This window comes from Harpia harpyja, chromosome 16 (assembly GCF_026419915.1).
Source record: "Harpia harpyja isolate bHarHar1 chromosome 16, bHarHar1 primary haplotype, whole genome shotgun sequence".
Classification (NCBI taxonomy): domain Eukaryota; kingdom Metazoa; phylum Chordata; class Aves; order Accipitriformes; family Accipitridae; genus Harpia; species Harpia harpyja.
In genome coordinates, this window is record NC_068955.1 from 5,655,489 (window position 1) to 5,676,319 (window position 20,831).

The 20,831-nt window shown below is 54.6% G+C and overlaps 1 protein-coding gene across 4 annotated transcripts in view; it reads left to right on the forward strand.

Moving 5' to 3' along the window:
* The window catches only part of PTPRU (protein tyrosine phosphatase receptor type U), a 77,741-nt gene that overhangs the window by 9,822 nt on the left and 47,088 nt on the right, over positions 1-20,831 (forward strand). For all 4 annotated transcript variants that reach the window (XM_052811171.1, XM_052811172.1, XM_052811173.1 and 1 more), the window contains exons 2-7: positions 7,902-8,030; positions 16,030-16,301; positions 16,378-16,459; positions 17,164-17,279; positions 17,500-17,674; positions 18,304-18,597. In XM_052811171.1, the coding sequence (XP_052667131.1) occupies positions 7,902-8,030; positions 16,030-16,301; positions 16,378-16,459; positions 17,164-17,279; positions 17,500-17,674; positions 18,304-18,597 (1,068 nt within the window). The remainder of the gene's footprint in view (positions 1-7,901; positions 8,031-16,029; positions 16,302-16,377; positions 16,460-17,163; positions 17,280-17,499; positions 17,675-18,303; positions 18,598-20,831) is intronic.

Here is a 20,831-nt window from a genome sequence, read left to right on the forward strand (position 1 = left end):
GGAGGTGGGGATGGACTTTGAGCAGGTTTCCAGAAAAAAGTGAAATTTGATTTTTTTTTTCTGACCATTTGCAAAGCAAACCTGGCTTCACAGCCGGTGCTGCCAGTGACAGAGGGGAGGTATTAAAAGCAATAAATAAGCTGTTGAGGAAAGGTATCTGCAGGCTTCTGTGACTCTGGATTTACAATGTGTTGTCCCCAAGTGCCGGCTGCTTTTACACCTAATGCCTGCACCCAGGGGACCTGAGGAAATTATCTGCCTGGTTAAAAGAGATTTTAACCTCTGGGAGCACTGGGTGGCACTGGGATGCTGGTGGAGACCCGCAGATGAGTTTGCTGGAGCTGCTGGTTATTACTGTGGCCTGGGGGATGGATGGATGCCTGAGCCGGCACCCACCATGAGTGGCTGAGCCCAGCTCGGGGACTGGTAAAAACACGCCTGTTGATGGGAGCTTTGGGCTGGATTAGCCGTATCCCCACCTTTGCCTGGCTGAAGGGCGCCCGGCTCTGTCTGGCATGCTCCTCAAAGCCATGACACGGACTCCCTGGGCATGGAGTGCCTTTTTATTCTCCCCATGGGGACTTCTGCTGGTGGCAGTAACCTCCAAGCAGATCCTGTCTGTCTGTCTGCCCCCCCCTGCCATTTAATAGCAAAGGGTTTAGCTGAGCCCATGCCTCCCCCAGCGCTGGCAGCTGGGCCCGTGCATGATTGATTTGCCCACGTCAGCTGCATCACCACCTTTAAACCTTGATGTCAATCTTCCCATGTTGCTTTTCCCAGCTCTCCTGGTGAAATGAAAGGAGGAGGAGGATGTCAACCTGGATTTTGCATTGCACCGAGACGTGCTTCTGCTCTGCCCCAACCTTCCTTCCTGCTCCTCTTCCTCCTGCTCTTATTTTCCCCAAGGACTGGGAAGCAGATGCTGGGCACAGTGGGGACCGTGGCTGGTTTTGCCGTGTGAGGGCTCTTCGGCAATGCAGGCGGTTCCCTTCTTCGCCTTGGAAGGCCATAAATAACCCGGCTGAGCTGTCTCCCTGAGGCTCTGCTGGCACTGGCATGTGCTCCATCACGGGAGGATTAGCCCACCGGCGTGCTTCGCTCCTGCATCCATCACTGTGGAGAGGTAGTACCCAGAGGGCGAGAGGCTGTGGTGCAGGGGAAACCGAGGGTTTCCCCCGTCTTTATCCCCTGCAAAATGGGGTTGGTTTGGAAAACTTGGTCTTTCCTATGCTTTCTGCAGCAGGAGCTGGTTTTGGAGGCCCCCAAGGCTGTGGTGATGCTGCTGCCATGTCCTGGGGCAGCTGCTTTCACTGTCTGAACTCATGCCAAGGGAGTGTCTCTGTGTCCTTGGGGGTTCCCCAGAAGCAGCATTTCACCCTTGGGGCTCATGGTCCTGGTCCCTCTGGGTCCATGGGCATAGGGGGTAGATAGCCTTCAATAGGGCCATGGGTACCTGATGGTAATAAAGGAGCCAGGAGGAGAAAGAAGCTTTTTTGCCCCCTTTTTTCCCTTTTTTTTCAACTTATTTTCACCTTTTTTTTCCCCCCTTTTTTTCCCTCCCAAGGTGCCAGGTGGCTCCATAGCCCAGGAGCTGTAATTGCACAGTAAGCAATTGATAATGGCAGGATGGAGGTTTCCAAAGGCCTGCCTTGTTTTTCTTCCTGTGGAGTCAAAGAGGCAGCCCTGACTATGTTAATTAAGTGATGGTTCATTATTAAAGCACTTGTGTTGCAGGTTAGTGGCCTCCTGGCCGGGGAGCTTGAGGGTGTTTCTGTGCTGCAGGACCTCTCCCGACTGGGGTATGTAAATAATGGAGAAAAGATGCCGGTCCTTCCCCCGGGAGCAGCACTGGCCGGATCCAGGCTCTGCGCATGGACAGCACTTGGATGGGATGTTAAATGTACGTTTCTGCTCTGGCTGAGGGGCTGAAACCTCCTGGCTTGTGCCCCACAGCATCACTGCAGAACAGCCAGGGAGCTGAAATGCCTGGTTGCACCCGCATCGGGGTGATGCAGCACCCTGGTCCCGACGGTGCTGATCCCCCTGAGAGCTGCTTTGGGGGGTGGGAGGGAAGGGGAACTGCGTTTTGCAGCTGGATGTGCCCCAAGGAAGGACTCTCTCTGGTAAGATTATTTATTCCCTCTTTGCTTTTAAATGCATTTTCATGATAAGGTGATGCTTGGTGCACCTGGTCCTTGCACAAGCTGGCCCCATGGCATTTCAAACCCTTTAGAGTTGTATTTTCCAAATCGTATTTGCTTTTCTCAGGCTTGGGGATGCCTCTAATGAATCCGTATCTCCCAATTCCCCTGTCTCCATGCCTGGGGTCTCTCAGAGGCTCCCGGGGCCGGAGCTGGGGCTGGGCACTCGCTGCGGGAGGTTTAATACCTCCATGGGGACCTGCAGGTAAAAATCATAAAGAGTCTTTAACAGGCCAAAAAAGAAAAAAAAAAGGGAGATTTATGTCTTCTGTAGTTGCTGGTAGACGGATATTGTTCTCCTAGTCCTGTGCTTTCCAAACACTGAGGTTATCAGGCATAAGTGACTTATTATGCAAATCCTCCGTCTTAATATCTGGCTGCTCTCTCCCTGGAATTGCATTGGCTAAACCCCATGCGTTATTGGAGCTGCTAATGTTTACACATTAACTTCTTTGGCTAATATACAAGGCTTCAAGTTGCAAATTGATGTTTCTTACAGCTGAGCAAATTCTTTTTCTATTAAATGCAATATTTAAAATGATTTGGAGAAGCAAAACAAACTACTGGTGAGAATTTTAATGGAGCTGCTTTCCATATTCTTCTAATCAGCTTTTATCAGGGCCAGGAAATCAGTAATATTTTTTTAAACATTTCTATTTCACAGAAGTGGGGAACAGAGGAGCAGAGAGGGTATTTATTGTAATCTCCAGTGTGTGTAATGCACAAAAACACTTGCAGGTGCCTGTTGCACTTGTGCCCCAGGCCCTCCGAGTGTGCAGCGAAGTGGGGATTTAGCTCCCCTTTACCTGGACTAGAAGAGGTTTTCCCACTGCTGAGACCAAAATCCCAGGGTGTTTGGGTTTGGTTGGTGTTGGTGTGGAGCTGATGGGGGGTGCTCTGTGCGGTGGGGGTCTCCATCGGTGTGAGATGCCGGGATGCTGCGGTGCAGGACCTGCTTTGTGTCTTGGTTTTCTCGCTGAGCTGGATTCCTTGGTGCTGCATCCCCCCCTCCGCGCGAGTCCTGGACCCCCATAGCATCGAGTCTGAGCCCCCCCGCAGACAGAAATGGGGTTTCTGATCCCTTATCCATTAATAACCTCAACCGGGAGCCTGTGGTATGGTACGTACGAGGTCTTGCTGGATAAAAAGTGTATCTAATTTTAGATGAATTGCAATACGTGTTCCCTATCCTCCGTGTCTGCTGGCGCCCGGAGGAAAGCGGCTCCCAGCATTTCCTTCCCAGGGCACGTTCCCGTAGGAGCGTGCTGAGGAAATTGCCTTTAAATAGCAGCCGGGATCTGGGAGGTGGGAGGCTGGCTCGGCTCCGCAGGGGTACCGGGGAAGGGATGGCACCTCGCCGGCATCCGCTGGAGCGGGGTTCTGCATCCCAGCAAACCCTGGCTCCCTGGGCTTTCCGCCATCCCTGGGGGATGATGCTGGGCTGCTGGTGTTATGGGACTTCACCAAATCACCCGTGTGCCTCATTTTCCCCATTTGCAGCAGCAGCATTAACCATTTATCCTATGTAAGGAACTTGATCCTTTGGTGTTCCAGGAGCTGCTGGAAAAGGCCAGGGATGAAAAATTAATCCTGACTCCAAAAGGTCACTTCTGTTAGCTTTCCTGGCTGGTGCCTGTGCCGTGTGTGGGGTGCTGGGGGCTTGTGCCCCCAAGCTGCTGCATCCCAGAAACGCCTGTGGGGCTAATCCAGTCCTGGCTATAGGTCAAGACGGGAGCAAAATGGGCTTCTTCCCATCAACTGGCTTTGCTTTGTCCCAGACTGGGAGTCTTGGGTGCCCGCCCCAAGTTTCATAGCTCTGGGGAGCCTGCGCTTGCTGAAGTTTAGGTATAAAACCTTTTTTTTTTTTTTTTAATAAAGCCTTTCCACTTTTTAGTATGTTATTCATGTAGCATCCCCATCAGATAATGCCCTGAAGGGTCTGGGCAGTGTCGTTATCCCCCTCGGGGTATGGGAGCGTGCGATCCCATCACGGAGGGTGCTGGGCCGCCCTTTAGCGCGGGAGCCTTTTCAAGGCTGCTGGATAAAAGAAAAGAGAAGCCTGTGGAGCATGTCTCACAGTGCAGGAGGTTAAACAGAAAAGGTTTAAGTGTGTAATTAACTTTGAAGTGAGAGGAGCATAGACTTGGTGGATGAAAGAGCGCTGGGCGGGCTGGTGGGCAGGCGGCCACATTCCTCGGTGGCCACGGAGATTTAATTAGATGCCGTCCATTGTACTTGGTTGGTTGGTCTTTCTTTTCCTCCCTCTTCTTTGCGAATCCTTCGTTCCTCCTCTCCCTGGCTTTCTTCTTCTCCATCCCTGGGGAGGGGGATGCTGAGTAGTAGTGGTACCCAGGAGGGATGCTGGGTGGCAGCAGTACCCATCTCCCTGGTGAATCCATTAAGCCACCTCTTCTTTTTCTTTCTTTTTAAAAAAAGATATGGTCCATCTGGTGTTTAAACCTCATATTAGTGCTCACCCCCCTGCTCCCCTCTGCCTGGGCATGCCCCGGTGTTGCAGTGGTACCCGGGAGGGATGCTGGGTGGCACCAGTACCCAGGGGGGATTACCCATCTCCCTGGCAAATCCCTCAAGCCACCTCTTTTTTTCTTTCCTTTTTTAAAATTTTGGTCCATCTGGTGTTTAACCCCCACGTTAGCACTCATCCCTCCTCCCCTCTGCCCGGGCACACCACAGTGCCACAGGGATTTCACGTGGGGTGTTTCGGGGATACGTCTTGTCCTTGGCACGGGGTGCCTGTTGTGTTGGAGCAGGCTCTGCGTTTGGGGGGGCTTACGTGACTTTGGGGTGTTCAGATATCGTCTCGGATGCCTCGCACCCCCGGGAGCAGACCATCACGCCCCCGGCAGTATTTTTAGCCACTCTTGCGTTTGAATCGCACCTCCTGCGCTCGCTGCTTTCATCTCACCGCCTGGAGCTGCTGTTACCCTGGCCTTGAGCCAGCACAGGGGCTGGGAACTGGGGGCTCCTTGTTTCCGCCTGGTGATTTTTTTTTTAGGGTGCATCCGGACCCGGAGCGGTCCCAGCTGGCTCCCACAGACCCCGTCCCACTGCCGTTAGCCCTTAGGGTGGGTATAACCATCCCCGTGCTGCAGGTGGGTATTTCAGGTTGCAGTCTCCCTGCCCTCCTTGCAAACATGTTGATGAAACCTTAGTTTTTCGGAAGCCACTCTGAGTTTACCCCCTCTGACTTTCCACAGCTGCTGGGGCACCCACAGCCACCCCCTCTGGAACTGGGATGTTGGCATTTAATTGCTCAGGTGTTAATTTTTATGACCCTATTAATCTTGTGATGGGGAGGGAGAAGGGGCTGGAGGTCGAGCTTCTCCCCAGCCCTACCCTTGGATGGGGAGAGATGGTGCCATAATCATCCCATAGCTCATGGAAACCAAGGCTCTGCAAAACCTTTTTTATTTTTTCCCTGTGTATACAAATCATAGACAAATTTGTTGGCGAGATGGAGCGGCTGGTCAAGCCACCTTCGTTTTGCGCTGTGGATGGGGGGAGCGGAGGGGAGGGAAGGCTTCTGCAGGGAAAAGTCATAACAATAAACCTGTCCGAGGAGGGAGACGGATCGGTTTGGCCAGCTGTGCCTCCGCCAGCAAAATATCTACTCCATGTAATTGCATTTTAAGCTTCTGGAGCTTGGGCATTGTCTCGCAGGTGGCTGAGGATCTGGCCTTGGGGTGAGGGAGCAGTGGGGAAACTGAGGCACGAGGCCAGTTGGTGCCAGTGGTTGCACTGGGGATGGCAGCGGGATGGGGGTGGTGGAGATGCAGCCCAGGAGGAGCAGGTTATGTCTCCCTCGATGTCATTAGTGGCTGGGAATAGTTTATTGGGGGTGAAGGAATCACTTTTCCCTGGGAAATGGGGCTCTGCCAGCCTGAAACACTGTTTGTCTCCCCTCTGGCTTCTCAGACCAAAAAAAACCCCAACACTAAGAACAAATTTCTCCCTCCCAGAATATCCCATTTCCGTAGATCTTGGAAAGAAACACTTGGGCTTTTTCTTTTTTTTTAGTTTCTGACACTGTTTTATTTTGAATTTTTTTTCTTCCTGGAAAATTTTGACAGATTTGTGCTTTTTCTCCCATTAGAAAGCACAGCCAAGTTTCAGACTATTTAAAATCCGGCGCGGCTCATGGCGGGAGCTGAAGGAGCCGAGGACCGGGGTCTGTGGTGCGGGGGTGCATCCGCACGTAGGCTGGGCAGACGCTCCATTTCAGGAAGGATTTAAGAAAACTGTGAGGTCCTGGTGCCTCCAGGCATATGAATAGGAGAGAATTCGCTTTTAGGGTTTTTTTAAAAAGAAATTTTTTGTGGTTCTGAGAGGAAAAAAACCCAAAACTTGGTGATGGAGCTGGAGTGTGCCCTTGTGCTTTAAAAACTGAGTGTAAAGAGGGGGTAAAAGCCCCAGATATGTTCTTCCACGTGGAAGAATTGGGAATCATAATTTTCTGGGCATTTTATGGGCTTTTTTCCAGTGTTTGGACTCGTGTTTGCACAAGCGATGCATCTGAGCATCCTCCGGCATGGGGAAGCACAACCCATGCCGGCAGCAGTGAGGCCATTAACTGGCAAATCCCCGGGTGGCGGGGGGAATTACTGATGTAATTTGGGGATAAAATAGGAAAAAAACCAGAAGAAATAATCCCCTGGCCCAGCTCTGCTTTCATGCTGGCCCATTAGGGCATATTTGCCTTTGTTCGTTCTGCTTGCTCAGGGCTTTCTTAACGTGCCTGCCCTCGTCAGCCCAGGGGCTCGTATTAATTAGCGCTGGTGCCCTGGTCCTCGTGTAATCTGTGGGTTTAACGGAACAATAGGTCAGTGTTAAAGAACCAGTCTGGAACAGCCCCATGGGCAAAGCCAGCCCCAGAGCTCCAGGGTTTGGCTGGATGCGGGATGTGGGGGGGCTGGATGTGGGATGGGTGGCTGGATGCAGGATGGGGGGGCTGGCTGGTGTCTGTGTCACCTCAGTATGTGTGGGGACAAGTGGCCTCTGGGCATTTATTCCGATTCTCTGTGCTCAGCCGAGCACCTTGCAGACCGGGGAGGTGGTGCGTGGCTTTTGCCTTTGCTCTTTGCAAAAGATAAAAAACAACCCCAAATCCCCAACAGATAAATCAAAGGGCTCAGAAGTGCCAGCCCACGGCTGGGGGGGGAGTTGCTTAAGTGATGCATTTGTAGGGGTGTGATTGCTGTGGGTTGTTGGAGGTCCTGGCTGAGACCTGCTGCTGTCGTGTCAGGCAATGGACAGACCCCCAAGAGCTCAAGGTCAAAGGCGGAGGGCTGAGGTCAAAGCAGGATTTTTGCAGGAGCCCCTGGGGTCTTGAAAATCCTCGTGCGACCACCGCATTCGAGTGCTTGTTTCTTGGGAGAAACCCCTCGTTTGGTGACTGGCCCCTGGGAAGCAAAGCTGGGAGCTGCATCCTGCTCCTGTGGCTGAGACCTCCCTGGGAACTGAGACCTGCCAGCTCGTTTCACTGGTGGGGGAACTGAATGGGAGAGATGGGGGATTAGCAGCGGACAGGACCATACCCTTGCTCACAGGTGCACATGGGGGGATGCCTGGGGTCCCCCTGTGTTTTTGGGGGGGTAGTACACCATCCTGGCAGGGTTTTTGGGGTGGGACCAGCTGCTCTGTGGGGTCTCGGTGGGGGCTGACAGGTCTCTCTCTCCACAGCCGGCTGCACCTTCGAGGAGGACGGCGACCCAAACCAGTGCGAGTACAGCCAGGGTGAGGATGATGACTTCGGGTGGGAGCTTGTCCGCAGCTATATGATGCCGCATCTGACGGCTGACCTGCCTCACGGTGAGTCCCGGTCCCCAGTGGGGCCACGCTCATGTCCCCGGGGACCCCTGCCCCCAACCCACCTCGTGGTCCTGTACCCCAGAGCCGGACCATGTGGCTTCTCCTGGTTTAACTCCTGCGGTGTTTTAGGCTTGACTTGTCCTCGGTTGTGTGGGCAGGGTGTTGCTGTGCCTGCTGGCGAGGTGTGATGAGCTGTGTCAGTCCTCAACGTGGTGAGGCCCGATGCCGCGTGGCCATGGGGAGGGTGTTGCTCGGAGATGTGGGACCCTGCTGCTGCCTGGGGTGAGGAGAGTTTTTAACAGCACAGCAGGGACAAGGACATCGAATGGCTCTGGGTACCTCTGAGCCCCATGTCACTGCCTTGGTGGGGTGTAACCCCATGCCACCCCCAGTCCACCCTGGGGCAGGGGGCTGGGGGAGCCTGAAAATGGCCCAGGTATGTATTTTTTGGAGTGGAAAGCCAAGATTTCCAGCTTTGGTCCCTCTGCACGTGACCTCTACCATGGCTGGCGTTTGCTGCCCACAGCCCAGACACCCCCAGCCCTTGGTCCCTGGGCTGGCTGGGGGCTGCGTGGGGGATGTCCCCCCCACCATGGCATCTCCCTGCCTGCAGCAGCAGGGTGGCAACAGCTTGGGCAGCTTTCCACGCTTCCCGCGGGTCTCGGCAGCATCTCCGACGATGCCAAATTCCCCATCTGGCGTCGAGCGCGGCATCTGCGGCTGCCGCCAGCCAGGATGCACCCAGATCCTGTCGTAGAGGGGCACCTTCGGAGCCGCTCTCCCTGCCCGGGATCTGCAGCCGCTGCCTGCTCTTTCCTTGCTGGTGTGTCGGCTCGTGCTGCTTTTGCAGGCTCATGAGAAATTCCCATCTCTGGGAGTTGTGGAAAAGGGGGGGAAAAAAAGTGTTTCTGGCTCTTGTATGTGTGGGGAAGGGCTCGTGGCTGTGGGTTGGAGGCATCTCTGAAGTCTTGGGAACTGTAAAGAAGAAAATGCAAATGGACTTATCTTTTTTTTTTTTTTTTCAAATCTCATTGCTTTTAAACTGGTTTTTGTTATTTTCTGGGTCCAATTCCTCTCTAATAGCCAGGCTGGGGGAGCAGAGACAGCCAGGCAGCCACGGGGAGCTTCCCCTCTTCCACGAGGATGATGTGGGCACCATGCCTGGGTTGCTTCCAGCTCTGAACCGTGTCCCACTGACCCCCTTGAGTTCCCCCTGTACCCATTTCCTCTGCGAGCTGCACGGGGCTCAAGATGCTCCTTGGTTTTGGGACCGCTGGCTCCTGGCTCAGGTCCCGGTGCTCCGGCTCCTCCTGCCCAGCCTGGAGGTCAGGTCCCATGCTGAAGATGGGCAGAAAGAGAGGAGAGCTGGTTTAGAGCTCGAGAGGAAAAATGACTTTTTTTTTTTTTGACTAAAACATTAACTGCTTTGTAAAAACTCTTTACTGCTCCGTCAATCTGCCTCCAGCTGTTTATCTTGTGCCTTGTTCGTGCCAAGGCTTAATTTGGCTTTTCCCCTCCACTAACTCTCTTCTTCCTTTACCTTCTCTTCCCATTGCCTTTTCCTTCCTTTCCTGTCCCCGCTGGCATGTCCTGGGCAATGGGCAAGGGCAGAACAACCCTTAGTCTGCCTGTAGGACTGCTGACAGATCCCCGCTCCTCCCTTGATGATTTTCCAAGTAATTGCTTTAAACTGAACTATCCCAATTTGTGTGTGTCCTGGGGGGGAGTTTCCCAGGGCAGCGAGGAGGGAAGCAGAGCTGGGGATTGAGGTGGCTCATGATGGAGTGTCTTAGACCTGTAATTAGGTGGTGTTTAGTTTAAAATTATTTGTTTATATATTTCATAATGGCAATTAATTAAAATCTGCAGCAAATTGTCTGAGTTTAAAGCTTGGGGGCTTGCAGGGTGCTGAAGGGGTCAGGTGGAACGGGGCTGCTCTCTCTGCTGGAGGAAATAACTGTGGGTTAGCAAGTGATGGGGGCTTAAATGAATGCAAAGAGTTTAAGAAATAAACTCCGGAGCTGATGGGGAAGTGGATGTAACCATCCCGGGTGGGACGCTGTGAGCATGGAGCATCGCAGGGTCCGGCCCCTGGACAGAACGCCTGTCCCCGATGCTGATCGATGATGACACCCAAAAAGGGATGCTCGTCCCCATAGCTGAGGGCTCCCCTAATGCCAGGTAGATGCTGTTTGCTTGTGGTCTTGGGGCACCCAGCGGGTGCAGGGACCACATTTTTGTGTAGGTCTTACCCTGGTACGTGTGGGGAGCTGTACATGAGGCTCCTGCAGCCTTATCACCCCTCTTGTTCCCCCCCGAGCAGCTTGGTGGATGAAGAGTATTTCACAGCACAGGGGCCTCTCCAGGGAGCACTTTCCAAAGGAGTCTCGTGGTCTTAGATTAAAATGAGTTTTTATTGGAGATCAGCCAGTTTCAAGGAGCGTAGGATTTATTGGAGCGGATGCTGGCTGCTGGCCACCCGCCTCTACCTTTCCATCCCTCTTTCTTTTTGCTTTCTTGTTTGGTTTGGTCCCCCCCCCTTCCCTTCTTGACTTGTCTCTCTTTCACCTAAAGACGACGGATGGGTGTCTCCCATGTTGCAATTGTGATTTTTTTTTTTTTCAGCTGTTTATTGTTGTTTTTTAAAGGAGCAGTTGCAGGGAGCCAGGTAGGGCAGGCATGAGGCTGCACCATCACTGTGTCTGCAGCAAAATAACTCTCCCTAGATGCTTTGGGTGCACTTTCCTCCTCCTCTCCCCCAAGCATTGCCTCTGTGTGCCAGGCTGGTCCGTACCTGCCTTCAGGCTGATGTGGGGCTCTGCAACATCTAGTCTCGTAGAAGTCCTGCTGTTTGAAGCTGGGGAGAGGAGGGACAGCGTGTGCCTTGTTCTGCAGCACTTGGCATTGCTGAGCACCCGCAGGGCTTGCAGGATGTGGCCAGATCCCAAAGCCCTTTGAGGAGCAGAGGACCAGGTGGTGGGGTGGGCCAGTAGGCAAGGATGGGGCAGGGGTGTGAAATCAGACTTTTTTTTTTTTTTTTTTGAGCTCCTGGGTTGAAACATGAGTTGTGGTAACTTAACATCAAAATAAACAAGAGTGTTTAGGTTAAGCCCTGTATGAATTTGGATGGGGCAGGTCCAGGATGGAGCACAGGGCAGAGCTGAGGTTGGGTCCCTGTCCTCACCCCTGCAGAGATGCAGGGTGTCCCTTAGAGGACAAAGATGCTCTGTGGAGCTCCAGGGTCTCCCTGGGAGAGGTGCAGGCACCTTCTTTTGTTGCTGGTTGAATTCGCGTGTGGAAATTCAAAGGAGGCGAGTTGGGTTGGGAGAAACTGTGGCAAAAACTCCCCATGGAGGCTGTGTGACCTCCTGCCCCTCTGCAGCCCCATCTCGGGGACTGGAGCACCCAGGCTCCCCACTCTGCACAGCTGTACTCAAAAATACTGAAACATTGTATTTGGGGGTGCGTTTTCTCTTTAATGGCTTTTTTTCCTAGGTTTTCCTTCTGAACTCAGTGACACTAGAAAATCCTCCGTGAGTCGGAGTTTCTGTTCCCTGCTTGGCTCTTCCCTCTCTCCATGCACGGAGCTGCCGTCACGCTCCCCACGCAGCTGCATCACGATGCCCTGGCACGGCTGTGTTGGGAGGTGACCGAGCCGTTGTCCCCACCCTGATGAGCTCCGATGTCCTTCCATCCCCTCTGAGGAGCCTCTCCTTCAGCTGATAGCTCTGGCACCGCTTCCCAACCAGCTTCTGCTGCATATCCATAAAAACCTTGAAAAATTAAGCCTGATTTTTGGCTCCTGGGGGAATTACACTGGTCTGTCCAAGGACCCTGTGGTGGTGGCAGATCAGCCATTGGTGATGGGGCTCCCCCGGGAGATGCTCGTCCTGGGGCTCGGCGCAGAAGTGGGGATAGGGTACCCGATTCCTGTGCTGGCTCTGATGGGTTGAGAAGAAGATCCAACGCAGGAGGAGGCACCGTCGGGCTTCATCTTTCAAAGCGATTTCCTGGAGGCAGATGCTGCAGAGCTCAGATCTGGTCCCCTGGCACCTCCTGGCTGGCAGTGCTGCCCTCTGCCTGTCATCCTGCCTGCCTTTTGCTGCCTTCTAATAGCTGTTTGGTGTGGTTTTTTGTTTGTTTGTTTGTTTTTTTTTGGGGGGGGGTGGAATGCGTTTAAATTTTATTTTATTTTTATCTCTCGGTGGTTTTGTAGGAGGAAAAACTCGGCAAGATGGGGAAGTGGTGGTGGGTGGGGGGAGCGGGTTCTTCTCCTTGCTGGGCTGTTTTGTTTTTTTTTCCCAGAGGGATGCAGGCAGCTACAGGCAGGATCCTTGGGAAGGGCAGTGCGATGGGGAGAGCTGCTCCATCCCTGTGGGCGAGCTGGGCTTCAGTCCGAAGCTGGGGAGAAAATCCTTGGGAGCTCATTGCTTTTGGATTCGTGGCCAGGGTTATCGGAGGTGCCAAGTTATCCTCGAAGAGCTGACCTGAATCCCAAGGAAGAGCTGTTGATCCCACAAGTGGGAAGATTCAGCTGGAGACCCTGCATGAGGACTTGCTGGGAGGGGTACAAGGCTTTCTGTGCAAAGCCCCTCCGGGCTGATTTTGCAGCTCAACCCTCACTGTTGACTTTTACGTAGCAAATTGATGGTTTTTCCTTAGGGAACATCGCTGGAAACTTGTTTCTCTTTTCATTTCTTTGATTGAAATATTATTTAGCGCTTTTTGAGTCTTTTTCTTTTTTTCCACAGAGCACTGGGGCTCTTCTCTAAAAGCCCACCTGAAAACTAAAATTATATTGCTACAGCTGAGCTGGGAGGGGGGCACACAGAGGGGCTGACTTGTTATTCATGGTGGCAAAGGGGGGTGACAGCTCACCTGGAGCAGCATCTCGATTCAAACTAACCTTAAATTGAGGATCAGAAGAAGGACTTACCAAGCGAAGCATGGTATTGATGTGTGCCTGAATCCCATCCTTTGGTTTGAATTCTCAACTGGGGGATGCCCCGGGGCTCTTTCTGCAGCTCCCATTTCGTGGGAGGTTTGGAAATGATTTTTCCCCATCACGAGTTTTGGAGCAGATTTTTGCTGTGTAATGCCAACAATATGGACAGGGCTTTAAAATAAGCCCAGCTGTGCTGATGAGCTGTGATATTGCATCAAGCCTCTGGCTGCTGGGAGTGGTCCTGCCTGTCCCCAGTTGGCTCTGGGATGCAGCAGGGCTGGGATGCCCCCTCCATCCCCATCTCCAGCTTTGCTGGCAGGAATTAAGCTAAGCTTTAAAAACTGGAATTTGGCACTTTGTGTAGCTCTTGCTGCAGCTCTGCTCTTGCCCTGGCTGGGAAAGTTGCTGGATCCTGGTGGAAGCTGAGCACCCAGGGATTGGGGGTGCAGGGGGGGACCCTGGCAGCAGTGATGGATTAACAAGGAACAAATGGAAGGGGCCTGGGGGAACCCCAAGTCCTTGCTGCATCTCCCTGGGAGGGGCTATGCAGCCCCCCCTTGCTCCCTGGGTGCCCGGGAACATCCTGAAACGATGGAGAGACCAGGGAGGAGCAGGTTGGTGTCCCGTGGGGTGGGTGGTGACGGTGTGTGTGCAGGTTGTCACCTCCTTGTCACCCTTTTGTCACCAGCTGGCTATCCTGCTGCCTCCTTGAGCTCCCTGTGTGCCAGTGCTGCTGGTGGGAGCACCCAGGCAGGGCTGTGCTGCCATTTCATTGGGGTGCATTAAAAAACCCCAGCAACCAAAAAACCTTACTGAAAAGCAAAAACATCCCCTGCAAAAAAACCAAAACCAAACAAACCCAGGGGCTGCCAAGGGAGTTTGTAACCCCCAGCCACCTCTGTGTGAGAAGTTGCCACCCTGTCTGTGCCAGGGGATGCTCCGGTGCAGGATGCAGCACCCCAACACGGGGACAGGTACCTCTGGTTCTTCTGCATTAAAAAAAAAAAAAACAAAACCCAACCTGTACACTGGACTTGAAGCTGAAGCTGGGACAAATGACTATTTGCAGCGGAGGAGGATATAATTAGCACAAAAGTGAGCGGTGGGAGTCTGCTTTTTCTGATACAGCAACGCCGGGAAGAAAATTAAGGGGGGAAAATAGTGCATGGGGGAAGCCCTGCCAGATGAGCGATGTACTGGTGGATTGCCACCTGTTTGTGTCCGTGGTCCCAGATGACCTTAATGGACATTCTCTGTCTTTTAAAATAACTTGTCAGTGGTCTAATTTTAGTCTTGGTCTCTTTATTTTGGTCCTCTGGCTTTTTATTTTTAAAGAGAGAGAAGGAAGAAGGGTCTGTGTTCATTAACTAGAGCCTGGCAGATTGAGCGGGCGGAGGTGGCTTTTGGGAGATGTCCCCTGGCATGGGGCAGGTCGGTGTTCTCTCTCAATGCTGCTGTTGCCTGGACCAAATGGAGCTGATCTTGTTAGTGCAGAAATAATTTTGCCGGGGGAAATGAGGGGAAAAAAAAAAAGAGAATGAATATAGACATAGTGCCTTCCCCCTGTCGGTGAAACACGGCTGTGCTTGACTCCGAGAAAAGAAATTGTTATCGTTTTATTTCACCCTGAATATCTGCCTGGAGGGGCTGGGAGTGCCGGGCAGCCATGCGGATCAGCGACACGGTGAAAATTTTGCTTTTTGGTGATTTCTTTCCCCACCCCGGCTCCCATCCCTGAAGGATGCACTGGAGGATGCAGTGTGGTACCTGGCAATGTGTCTCCCCAGCTGATGCTGTGACCCCCTGGGTGTTTTGGGGTCCCCCTATGCATTTTGGGGTCACCCCAGGCACAGCTCCCAAATGCTGGGGAGATGGATGGGTGCCCCCTGCAATCCCCCACCACCTTCATTAGACTTTTCTTGGTGCTGCTCGCTGGGGGCTGATGGGAGGAAAGTGCGTGAATTCGTTTAAATTAACCGGCGGTGAAAGCTATTAATAATTAAGTGCCTACTGTCAGGAAAACAATGGTAGACTTGAATAAATGGCCCAGCTTTGTTACTTACAGCTTCTGCCGTTATTAAAATGGAAGGGATATTAATAATCGCCTCGCCATTGGTGATGGGGAGGGTTTGGTAGGGCAGCTTCTAATCCGCCCTGTGTCCCGGCCCCACGGCCGTGTTGGATGGCTCCGGGAGCTGCCATGAAGAGCTGGGACTTCTGCAACCCCCTCCTGCCTCTAGACTGCCTGGGATGGAGCATGCAGGGCAGGGAAGGATGCTGCCTTTGGGATCCCCTTTGAGATTTTCATCCTGCCTGCCCCATAATACGGCTTCAGGGTTGCACTGGGGCAAGCGCTGGGACTCCTGGTTTTGTTGCTGGTGATTTTGGGTGATGGGAGGTGGGGTACGAGTGGCTGCTGGTGGTGGGGCAGGTGGGGACCCGGGTCTGGGGCCAGTATCTTGGAAAGCCACTGTGCCAGCATCCCAGAGAGCTGTGGTGCTGCTGCTCATTAAGCCAGCGAGTGCTTTTTTCCCCCCCTGCGAGCGCCTGCTGAGCACAGTTTAAACTCGGTGACAACTGCGTGGTAAATGATACGAGGCGATGGGAATGGAAATTAAATGGCTGGGGCCCAGTTGGGGAGGGGAGTATTGATGCAGCCAAAGCTGTGAGCATTAAAGGAAAGCAGGCAGAGGGTCTCTGGTGGTATCGAAGCTATTACCGACCCCAGTGTCCTGGGGGCCAGCTTATCCTGGAGGCAGTGAATGGGCCTGATCCATCCCTGCTCGTCCAGTGGCCAGGTCCCATTTCGGTGCCCTGCTGCTGGTCAAATAGGCATCTGACACTGATTCCATCCTGGGTCCCTTGCTCCTGTCCTGCATGTCCCCATGGTCCGGCATGGACAGGTACCCAGCTGGACCTGAGCATCGTTGCTGGGTCGTGCTCATCTTTGCAGTCCCGCATCCTCCACCTTCTCCATTCCTGCCAGCAAAGCTCAGGAGATACGGAGCAGGGGGATTACTCCACGCTTTCCCCCACTTCTCCCTCCTGCCGCAGGCTCCTACCTGATGGTGAACTCCTCGCAGCACGCCCCAGGCCAGAAAGCTCACCTGCTTTTCCAGGCGCTGAGCGAGAATGACACCCACTGCCTCCAGTTCAGCTACTTCATGTACAGCCGGGACGGCCACAGCCCTGGCACCCTCAGCGCCTACGTCCGGGTGACGGGGGGCCCGGTGGGCAGCGCTGTCTGGAACGCCTCTGGCTCCCACGGCCGCCAGTGGCACCAGGCAGAGTTGGCCGTCAGCTTGTTCTGGCCCAGCGAGTACCAGGTGAGCCCCAGCAGACCCCCCCCTTGCATGACCCGGACCCCCCAGCAATGGATGACCCCTTCATTTGGTGCCGCAGGTCCTCTTCGAGGCGGTGGTCTCCAGCGAGCGCAGGGGTTATCTTGGCTTGGATGACATTTTGCTCTTGAATTATCCATGCTGTGAGTGTCAGGGGATGGGACACGAGGGTGGGGGGTGGTGGTGGGTGGGTGGGTGCTCCTGAGCTGGGTTGGGCAGCGGGGTACGGAGCTGGTGCCCATTGGGATGGTCCTGGGGAGAGCTGACGGACTAATGCCAGGGTGCAGTCTGGTGGCATCTGGGTGTCCTGTTGTCACCTAGGCTGGTGGAGCTCCATCTCCTGGGTACCTCTGGGGCTCCTTTTTCCATCTCCGTCACCACCAGCTCCAACCTTGCTTTAGTTTTTATAAAACCTTGCAGAAGCGCAGACTGAACATGTGGCCTGAGCGTCCCCATCAAGAGGGGCCACCTGTGCTGGTGGAGACCTGAAATCCCAGACTGTCCCAACACGTTGGCTGTTGGGGTTCACCCCCTATTTCTTCCAGGCTGGGGTAGGAGATCTGTCCTCCTCTATCAACCCCAGAGCCTGTATCCGACACCAGTACTTGTGGGATGCTGGAGGGGAAGGCTGCATCCCTCCCTGGGACACTGGCTTGTTATACAGGGACAAGTCCCTGACTCCAGGCTTGGGATTCTGCTGTGGGCTTGCTGGGGAGGGATCCTGACTAAGCTGTGAGGATGGGGACCGAGCCCATCCTGAGCTTGGCTCTAGCCCCAGCATCCCAGGTGGGTTTTTGGGCTGCGGCAGAATTTTTGCAGCAATACTGATGCTTGTGTCCCTTGGCAGCAAAAGCACCTCATTTTTCCCGCCTGGGCGATGTGGAGGTCAACGCGGGACAGAATGCCACCTTCCAGTGTGTGGCCGCCGGCAAGGCCGCCGAGGCTGAGCGGTTCCTCATGCAGGTGAGCAACGGCGGTGGTGAAACCAGCATCTCCACCGTCAACCCTGTGCATCGCTTCTGCAACACCTCCATGCCTCCCCGTTAGGAGAAAACCCCTCTGGGCAGGGGGGAGAAGGGCAATCCCCCCTCCTTTTAAGCAAACATCATCTGGGGATGTGTTTGGTGGCTCTGGATGTCACGCCAAGCCTCCTGGTGACGTCTTGTCTCTCCCCGTGGGGCAGAGGCAGAGCGGCGAGGTGGTCCCCGCCGCCTCTGTGAAGCACATCAGCCACCGGCGCTTCCTGGCCACCTTCCAGCTGGACGAGGTGTCCAAGGAGGAGCAGGACCTCTACCGCTGCATCACCCAGTCCAGCCGCGGCTCGGGCGTCTCCAACTTCGCCGAGCTCATCGTGAAAGGTGGGTGACTTGCTCTTACCCGCCAGGTTTCTGGGTCACGGATGGGCTATTTCTACTCCGTTGTTTGCAGAGGAAGAGGAAGGTGGGATGCTCGGTGCGGTGGGATCGCAGTTTCTTGCTGCGAATGAGTTGCTACGTGCAGATGGTTCAGCACAAAACCAGGAAACTACCTTTCTCGGTGGCCTTAGATCATTTGGTTTTGATTGCAGTAGGTGGGAATTAATTAATTAGTGTGAAACTGTGCAGCACCACGCTGGGCAGTGTATCTTATAAAGATAATTAAGGTTTGATCAGATGAAACCCTGTTGCAGTGGTTAAAGCCTTGCTAAAAGCAATGGAGGGCATATGCACGGGCCGAAGTTTAAAGACTGGATGGTGCCCTCCCATACTTCGGTGTCGGTCCCTACATCCTCTGGGTAGGGGATCCAAGTTTGTCCTGTGCCCTGCAGCGCGAAGGTGGTGGGTTTGTTTGGGAAGAGATGTTGTGAGTGTCTCGACTGTAGCTAGTAAAAAATAAAATTGTGGTACCTTTGGTTGTGCCAATGTTGGACTTGCTCCAGGGCTGGGGATGCTGTGGAGCTGCTTCTGGAGGGGGATGTTCCACCTGCCCCTCCTCTGCTCTTTTCCAGAGCCCCCCACACCCATCGCACCCCCCCAGCTGCTCCGGGCCGGTTCCACCTACCTCATCATCCAGCTCAACACCAACTCCATCATCGGCGACGGCCCCATCGTGCGCAAGGAGATCGAGTACCGCATGACCTCGGGGCCCTGGTCGGAGGTCCACGCCGTCAACATGCAGACCTACAAGCTCTGGCACTTGGATCCGGACACGGAGTACGAGATCAGCGTCCTGCTCACCCGGCCCGGTGAGGGGGGCACCGGCAAACCAGGGCCGCCCCTCATCAGCCGCACCAAGTGCGCAGGTGGGTCCCGCAGTGCATCCCAGCCATCCCAGCTGGCCGTGGGCAAGGTCCCCTGCCACCACGAGCCCTGGGCAGGGAGCACGGCTGGGGCTGGATGGGTGCTGAGGGCATTTGCTGGTGCGGTCCAGGAGCTTGAAGCGTTGGTCTTCCAACAGATCTGCCTTTAATTGACTTTTTAGTGGTTTTATGCAGCACCTTGGGAGGGACCGCTAATTAAATTCAATGTTGTGATCATAGCCACAGGGTAGCAGGGTGCATGGGCGAGGCTGGATCCTGAGCCAACATAATCAGCCTGTCGATCCAGCAATGTCCATCCAGCCTGAAAATGCCCTGACGGACGGTGGGTTTTTGCTGATCAGTCAGGAGCAGCCAGGCGCGACCTCGGTGCAGGAAGGCACAGCAATGGGATGCACAGAGTTAGCAGCTGCCGCACGGCTGGTTTCTGTCCCTGGAGCCAGGCAGACGCCGGCAGGAGACGGCTGCTCCTCCTCCGCCGCGGCTGCAGGCTTGGGGCCGCATCCAGCTCAGGGCATCCCCAAATCTCAGGACCACTGTCCCTGGGGATGAGCCCCTTGGCTGTCCCTAGCAAGATTCCCATCTCGTTCCTTCCTCGGAGGGAGCTGTAGATTATTCTCCAGTGCATGGTTTTGAGCAGTCAGTGCCTCTAAAAATATCTCGTCTAAAACTGCATTAATCCTCTGTCACACTGGAGGGGTGATGGCTTTGGCTGGGGGGGTCGGCTGCCTTCCCATGCATGGCGATGACCTGGGGATAATTCAGGGCAACCCCATCCCTGCCGAAGCCCCCTTGGGGTGTCCCCAGGGAAGGGGGGAGCTGGGGTTTCTCTTTGCCAAACTGCCCACGGTACAACCGTGCTGCCGGTCGGGGGGATCATGGGGGAAGACTTCTCCGGTGCCGTGGGGCTGCAGGAGAGCCTGTTTCCCTCGGGGGAGTCTGACCCCACATCCCTACGGGGGGTGACCCGGGTTGGGGGATGTCCCCAGCTGTGTCGGGACTGGGACCGGGGGCTGGCGGCGGCGTTTCAGACGCTCCATGGCAACCGCCTTCCTGATGCCGGCATTTAACTGCTGGTAATTGAGCAAAGTCGAAGGCAGTGAGGCGGCGTGATGGAGGCACAGGATTGTCACGCTGTGTTCACCCCGAGAACCGGCACCGCTGTGATGCTGGGCTCGGACTCTGCACAAGAAAAACCCCAACCCAACAAAAGCGGAGGTCTGTGCTGCTGAGCTGGGAGCGAGCCGGGAGCATCGTCCCACATACAGGGACCAGTGGGTGCATCCTCCTTACACGTGGCAGGAGCGGAGCAGGACACGGCCGCAGCCCCAGGGCTGTGGGGCATCCCCGGTGGCCTTGGCCGTGGCTGCGGAGAGCCCCACAAGCGGGGTCGGCCTTGGAGATGGGTGCACTCTGGTGTGCGTGGGGAGCAGCCAGTGCCAGCGCAGGGGTGGAGGGGGAGATGCAAACCCCGACCCAGGTCTCACAGTGAGGTGCTGGCAGCGGCTTTGCATCCCAGATTAATTTTCAGAGGTGCTGCAAGAAAGCCCAGGTTTCCATGTTTCCTTAAAGCCGATGATGGGTGCTGTTTCATGCTCTCAGTGCCCTGTATTTAACTTCCTATTTGTATCGGGTTCAGGCTCCCCAAGCTCTTCCCATGTGTCATAACGATGTATTTTTCTCCCTGACTTCCCCTGGGTCACGGTGGGTTTACAGGTGGTGACACAGCTGCCCTTCCTCCACCCAAAAGGCGGCTGCAGTTGCATCCTCAGAACCTCGCCAGCCTGTCTGCCCAGCGCCGTGTCTCCCACACTTTGTAGGATCTGACCTGGGAGGGGATCCTGGAAACCCCTTCGGAGCATTTAAATACACTGGAATAAAAAGAAGAGGGGGAGGTTGAAGCCTGGCACCACGCAGTGCTGCTTGGGGAGGTGTGGGGGGCTCTTGGAGGCCCTGGGGGAAGGAGTGAGGAGAGGTCCCTGTGCCCTTGGCCACCCAGTGGGAGCGATGGCAGTGGGCATCGGGGCTGAGGTTGGGTGAGTTTTGGCAGAGCTGGATGCGGCAGCAGGTTAAAGCTGGGGTCCCTGCAGCATGGGGCTATGTGCCTGTGGCCATGCTTAACCCCTCCAAAACCAGCTGGGGTTTTGCCAGGGTCCTGCAAGGGCATGGGGACCTGCAGGAGCATCTGCTGAGGTTGCAAAAGCCTCTTGCAACCCCGA